This window comes from Atta cephalotes (assembly GCF_000143395.1).
Source record: "Atta cephalotes unplaced genomic scaffold scaffold00001, whole genome shotgun sequence".
NCBI lineage: Eukaryota > Metazoa > Arthropoda > Insecta > Hymenoptera > Formicidae > Atta > Atta cephalotes.
This window is the reverse complement of record NW_012130065.1, coordinates 4,887,096-4,895,016: the sequence shown is the minus strand read 5'-3', so window position 1 is coordinate 4,895,016 and position 7,921 is coordinate 4,887,096. Positions and strand designations below refer to the sequence as shown.

The 7,921-nt window shown below is 29.5% G+C and overlaps 1 protein-coding gene across 1 annotated transcript in view; it reads left to right on the top strand.

Annotated features, from left to right (window-relative positions):
• The window catches only part of LOC105625586 (alpha-sarcoglycan), a 24,226-nt gene that overhangs the window by 7,643 nt on the left and 8,662 nt on the right, over positions 1-7,921 (top strand). The window contains exons 5-6 of the mRNA XM_012206912.1: positions 2,039-2,213; positions 3,428-3,675. Coding sequence (XP_012062302.1) covers positions 2,039-2,213; positions 3,428-3,675 — 423 coding nt within the window. The remainder of the gene's footprint in view (positions 1-2,038; positions 2,214-3,427; positions 3,676-7,921) is intronic.

Here is a 7,921-nt window from a genome sequence, read left to right as displayed (position 1 = left end):
GTAGTAGGAGTANATAGACGTAGTAACGTACGGTAGAAGTAAGAGAGAAGAGTAGTAGGAGAGAGTAGACGAGAGAGAGAGAGAAGAGAGAGAGAGAGNGAGAGAGAGAGAGAGAGCGCGGCAATTAATCTTTCTCGCGACTAAAATAATTCGATTACGCCGACCGATCGTACGTACCGATCGTATATTGTCTAGTTGTCACTTTCAGACTTATTGCGTCGTACACGAAGTACGATGACACCAACAGTTTGCTAACGGCAATTATTCCCAACGTAAATGTGATGTCGTCACGCTCTCGGAACACTTAACTGACTGACTAGCGGGGGTTTGTTTCCACGGATGATAAGGCTACGCCTTAGGAGCTACTTCGAACTTAGATACGTATCAGTGTACCGTATCACTGCGTATCAGTGAAAGCCGAGAGTTCGCGAATCGCGAAATCGTTGAAGTTTGATTGGGCGCCAACATTGGATCTTACGGATATTGGGTTTTGTCTAATCAACTCTGGATTATCAGCGTGAATTCTCGAGTATCGGAGTAGCATAACATATTCATCGCAAATGAAATTATGATCCGAATATTAGTTGGAGATGTAATTTCAAAAGTTAAAAAGATAATTAAAATTTTTATAAAATACGATATGTTTCTTTTCAATTCGCAGATATGAAAAAAAAAAACTTTTTTCGTACAGGAAAGAAGCTGGGCAAATAAAAGTTAATTTTACGTTTCTTGTATAGATATATTGACCGATCATGCTGAACTAATATCACATATATTACTTGAAGCATACCATAATGATTAGTCTCGAAGGTTATTTGATCGATGGACAGTATTGTAAAAGATATTGAATTTATAAATACGCGAGCTATGTAGGTTGTAAGTTGTCATTTGCACGTAAGGAAACTCAATATCGTGAAGTGAATAACTGTATAATAATTATATAATTCTGGGTTAAATAGAAATTTGAAATCAATAAAATATATTAAATGGAATTACAATTAAAATTCAGCAACGCGTAATAATTGTTAAAAATGCGAGAGGTTAAAAATGTTACATATATTTACGTAAAATTACATATATTTTTAACAAAATGAAAAAATTATAAACACATTAAAGATTTTTCTATATTATATTTGAAAGTAATACAATAAGTTTAGCGACGATTTAAGTTTGGATTAAAAATTATTTCATTAAGAAATAGATGTTTTTAAAAAATAATTAAGATAAGACAATTTTCATTTAAATTACAAAATTGTATTATTATAGATATAAATATTGGCCTTATTGAATTGTTTCATATATATGCATATATACAACATTTATTTTTACGGAAAGTATATATTTCCAATTTTAGTCATTTCATTTTTATAGAGACTACATTCTCAAATCCTTGCAAAACATAAATCATCATTACATTAAAAAAAAATGTCAAATAGTTAGTAAAAATCACTTTTCAATTAATAATGATTTATTTTTATGTTTTGACATTTCTGTGACTTGCTGTTCTGCTTGGGAAGTGTCATTAAGATATAATCTGTGCAAACAGAATTATAATTCAAGTGCGACTGATGAAAAATTATTGTTCTCTAAAGAATTAAAGTTAGCAGTACTGGGATTACAGAGATCTTGTTTGAAATATAAAATGTTCGCGTTAAAAAGAAAGGCAATTAATAATAACCTTTCAAATGCAATAACGACATTGACCTATATCGAGAGTACAGTGTCAACAATTTACTAGACAATCATTTTCTGCGTTTATTGTTAATGCACGCTCGTATGGGCAAAAGTCCCACGCGCGCTACTTAAAAGAATCCTTGACGGGAATGACGCAAATACGTGTGGCATGGATATCGCGATATGATCCGCACGATAGAATACAGGTTTTCTTCGTAATATTGCGAGTGATGACTCTTTGACTTCGATGAATCTTTCTTGATCCTCAACATACATCGATGCATTTTATCATTTTATCTCATTGCAAATTATACTTCTCTGATATATTTTTCTCTTTGTCATAAAGAAATATCCTTTTATTCAGAGTTGTCGTGAGACTGGGTAGTACCGTACCATTCTCGCAGGAATTGAACGAATTGCAAGAGGAAGTCAAACCGTTATGGAAAATGCCGTCATGCCCCAGAGACTTCAAGAGGACCAGCGTAGAGATACTCTTCCGAGAGGCTGAGTTCAGATTAGATTGGTGTTCCTTCAGATTAGTAAGTTATAATCGATGCTATGTATGAAACTTCATGTTGTGATTAATATTGCATGTTCGAGAGGAATCTCTTTCTTATGTATTCGACGTGAATATTTATTGCCTACTTTTCTGTTTGTAACGTTCACTCACTTCACTATTTATCTTCCACAACATTAATTTATATTCATATGCAAACATAATTGCGTATGAATTATACTAATATGTCAACAACTATTACGTTAATACAAGTCTCCAATATGTTTATTTCATTAACCTAACTTACGAATTTATATTTTGAGATCACTGCTTGAATGAACGTAACCATTTCCTATAATATTATAGTATTGTTGAATAAAATACGGTTTATCAATTGCTCCATCATGTCGCAATTTTAACAAAAATAACATTAAAGAGATAAAAAATAATGATTTGAGAGTCTTTATAATGTTGTAATATCGGCAGTAATTTTTTTTAATTTTGTTAAAGCTATGCGAAAATATCAATCTTTAATTTTAAAATGCACTTTGTTTCATTTCGATATGATTTTTCATTTTCGAGAATAGCAATTTGAAAATACTATATTGTGCATTTTGTTAATTTCATTACTTTTTTATTTAATATAATCCGATTATGTAAGAACATATTATGTAAGCAAAAGCACTTGCTTTTGTAATGCAGTATTAAGATGAAATAAAATACCTTTTTTTATATATTATACAGGAAAAGAGCTATTTTCAAATTGCTCTTTTCCTATACATAATATATGAAAAAGGCATTTTATTCTAAATTTAGACAAAAATTTATTACATTATGAAAACCTTCAAAATTTATTTATTTTCGCATCTTTGACGTTATTTTTTCCAAAATTATAACACGATAACCAAATTTAAAAAACAGATTCGTGTTCACAGCAGGCAAAAATACAAGCCAAACAGGTAAAATAATTCAATACAATATTTTATTGCAGACTAGTATAATCTTTTGGTGGATTCCAAACACGTCATTGTATATTTTACTCAACCATGTCGTCATCACATATCTCTTGCGTATTATCAGTCATTCTTAATTTATATTTACGGTTATTTCCGCCTCATCTCTCAATCGATTAATTTCCATATTCAATTTTACGTAAAATGTTGCGCATATCACGTGCTACCTTTTTATGATATCTCATTATTCAATGCTGTCCTCGTCGTAATAAAAATAGTTGTAATAAAAAGACAATTTTTACAGCTAGAGGAAGATCAACAGAGTCTGCAGCACGAGAGTGCCCGAAGGGGCCCCAGCGCGAATGTCGTGGATCTGCCCTCTTCCGGCATTTCCGAGCACACAGAATGGCGGTGGGCCCGTTCAACGAAAGCTAGTATACCCACTAGAAGTTATTTCAAGGAAATTGTTACCACGATTTTCATACCAGTTGTACTGCTTCTCGTACTGGGCGCCTTGCTTAGCACCGCTTTCTGTCTACATCACGAGAAAATGTAAGCACTTTAATATATCTCATTGGAAAAAAAACCAGTCAAAGCTGCTTTAAAATAATGATCATTTGCATTCCAGAAAAGTTATTTTTATCAACTTGATTTCCATATTTCTACCTTGAACTAGAATATTTATTTTATATTAATATGTACTTCTTTTTTTTATTTATCTCTACTTCCTTTTTTGTTTACTTATATCTATTTTTTATATCTCTTTATAGATATTAGTCGATTTTTTTTTATGTATTGACGACACGCTTAAGAAATACTCGCGATACGAGATTCTGTGCTGTGACTATAAGAATGTACGAGAGAAAATACGCAAGTCTTGTGAGTTAACTAAACAAAATTATTGTGAATTGTTTTAGGGAGATCAACAGAAGTAAAAATAATATATTAATGAGAATGGCATAAAATATCAACAAATAAGTCTGTAAATAGTAATAAATTTTAACAAAGGAAAACATATACACTATATAATGTATTAATAAATTTTCGAATAAATTCAAAAGTAGAATAAATCTTAAAGTGATGTATTAATATTATAATAAATTTTACAATACATTAAAAACAAGATGTCATATTGTACATTTTTGCTAATACATAAATATCAAAATAAAGTGAAATGTAGAAAATATACAGGGTGTTTCTTAAAAAGAGGACACTAATTATATAACATTAATCTCTAAAATTGAGTCGAAATTTCCCGAGTCTTTTTTTGTATAGTGCTGTATGAAGCAATATTATTATCTAGAGTAAAGCTAATTCAATGGGCGCCGTCTTTTAAACGAACGCACGTTCGTATGAGCCGCGTGCGTAAACGAAAAATATATCTTTTTGTTTACAAATTATTTAAGAAATCTTTCTTTGTAAATTCATAAGACAGAATTCATTTCTTCTGCTTATTCAAACCTCCAAATGCTGATAATGAAAAAGTTTTTATTATTTTTTGTTTTATATTTTTTTAATACTATATGTCTACATTTTATGTAGAACTTTTTAAGAAATGGATTTTTTAAGTAATAATCAGTTATCTGTAATAAATAGTTATTTGGAGAACTTTTTATGAGAAAATTAATTAAAAAGTATCAATAAGAAAAAGATAATATTTCTATTCTAAAAGGAAACTTACAGAGTTTTGAAAGATTTTTTTAAATACTTTATAAGCAAAAAGATTGTATTTTTCATGTAATTTATAATTGCGTTTTGACGAGAGTTCTCGTATCCCTTGTTGAAATTTTCCTGAAAGAAAATGCTTCTGACAGAAAGAATATGATTTTTAACGCAAAATAAATTTTTCGCATTATTATGATACGTGAGAATATTATGCGATAGCGGCGAAGTCAGCGGTATAGCGACGCGCTCAAACACATTACTAGGCGCGCGGACGTGCGTCTGTTTAAAAGACGGCGCCCATTGGATTAGCTTTACTCGATAATAACTGCTTCATACAACACTGTACAAAAAAAATGGCTCAAGAAATTTCGACTTAATTTTAGATCAGGATTAGCGCTATATAATTAGGGTCCGCTTTTTAAGAAACACCCTGTATATCACATTGACAAAGAAGAAAAAGCTGTCAAAAAACACACGTGTCACAAAATGGCATTCACGAAAGACCAAGAGAATGTGCAAGAAATTCACGCGAATGAATTTAATGCTGGCTTCAGTGCATGTGAACGGAAGTACTATCCAATTTACGATATATGTAATTACGCTAGTAATTGTATTGAATGAAGAGCAAGTAGCTATTATTAAAAACACAGTAGTTATACAAAATAACCGACATTATCAAAGTATATTTCAATAACAGATTCAAAACTGGTTTTTGTTGAGCAAATCTTTGGCGAGAGACTTAATTAGAAATATATGTTAATTATTAGAATATTTAATATTAAAAGCTACCAATAATTTTATAGAATAAAGAACCGGATATTTTGTCGTATATTACGTTCCAGTTTCTTTTTCTTGCAATCCGAAGCAATAAAAGCAAACGTTCAGGGTCGGTTAATTTGCGACTGATGAATCGCAAAGAGGCGGCACTATCTTTCGAGAGGCATGCAGTAAAAAGTATTAAAATTACATAGTCATCGGAATAATGTAATTTACATACGTGACACAAACACCAATTGCAGGTAAAATATAGGATCAGGATTCTTAGATGTGCGATATAATCGACCTAATTATGATCTTATTATAGACTTTATGTGCGTCACTATGCTTACATACATACTATTTAGCACGTATTTAAAACAAAATATTTCAACTCGTTAAACATCAAATTTATTTAGGCCGAACCATTAATGATTAAACTGATAATGCACAGAACAATTTATCATGTCATTCATAATTTTTAATACAAAGTATTTACAAAAATTTACATACATAAGCCTAGTACACATGATTGAATTATTTATATCTTGCGCATTTTCCTTCTTTGAAATATTAGAAGCATTTAGCTAAATGATAATCTTTATTCTTTCCTTTTTTTAACATATACAACTATATAAATACATTATAAAGATGTTAAAGTATATATGCAAGAATATATATATTGTCACTTAATAATTTTTGTATACTTGTAAAAGTATGCGATGAAAATTAAGACACGAATCATCGTGTGTAGTAAAAAACCAGAAAATCATCGTGTCTACAAAAGATTAATTTCCAGTCATCATCATCAATCTTTTCAATTTTTCATGAACTATCGCACACGCGCAATACAACTATTTGCTTTTTAAACCATTTAGAGTAAATTTCATTCTGAAACATCATTTTTCAAGATTGGCTCAATTTTAACTCTTTACAATTAGACTCTATTCTAAAGAACTTAGAAAATATTATATATTATATATTCTGTCGGTAGATTCTAATATTCCCGAGAGAACAATGATGTCTTTTAATGACTTCCGGCAATGTTTAATTAGTTGGCTGTCAATAACATCGGTAATGTTCAATGCTGATGTCCGCAGGAAACGGAAAAGAGAAAGAGAAAAGGAAATAAGAAAAAAAAGCACGTGAGAGAAATGAAAAGAACACGAATGAATCGAGAAAAGAAGAAAAGAAAACGCAAATGGAATAATAACAAGAAAGAGAGAATAATAAAAAAATGATAATAAAAAGAAAGAAAAAAATTGATTGATCAATATGATATTCGTATGTTTTAAATCTAATTAATTCTCAATATTCTCGGCAACATTATTTAATAACACCGATATTGTACTGATGACACATCGTATTTCGCTTAGAATTTAATGGAATTATCAATATAAATTTTGAATCTATCACAATTTATTAGTTACACTTTCCAGGTAGAAAAGTTCAGAAATAAATTTTAGAGCTGCTCTTTAAATTGATGCCTTCTATCATTAGAATTAATTACACAAAATGTTGAATATAACAGAACAATAAGAATTAAGTACGGTAATTCTTGTGCAAATCAATCAACGGTTAAAGAACTTTATAATAAATAATCCACTTACATATTTCGGCTCACTTTTGAGTCATCCTCAAAGACAATATGAAGTAATTACAAAAAATTTTTTTACAAAGTAATTTATTTCAGTGAGCCTTCACTATTAACGGAAATTATAATAATATAAAAATAAACTCTAATAACAATCTAAAATGTATTAAAATTATTAAAAGGTAAATTTGTTGGGGGGAGTAAAAACGATTTATTGTATATATGTAAAATAATAGAAGGTAGCTCACTAAAACAAAGATTCATATCGCAACACTTAAATTCTATCGATTTAGTCAAAAACCAGTCTTTGACCATTCAACGAATTTGATTGATTCCTATTGCCCTGTTATATCCAATTTTGTATCATTAAGAAGTCTTTAAGAATTAATTTATATTTAGAATTAATTATACTTTCCAAAGCAGACAATTTATGTTTAGAAAATTTAATCGTTTTTATAGTGTATAAAAATATAAATAGATGTTATAAATATACGTTTATTAAATTGTCAACGTTGCAACATTCTTATAATGTTTATTAAATAGTTAAAAACATAAAATTTCAAACATTTATTTTTTTACTTTATACACAATTTTTAATGTATATTAAACATTTTTTGAACGTAGCTATATTAGCTTGAGATATATATTACACGTTTTTCTTTTATTATGTCTAAGCATCCTGTATAGAGAATATATCGACATATTCTTTTCTTACAATATTTATGTCTAGTCATGATGATGACAATGCAAAATCATGTGTCACCTGGTCTCTCTCTCTCTCTC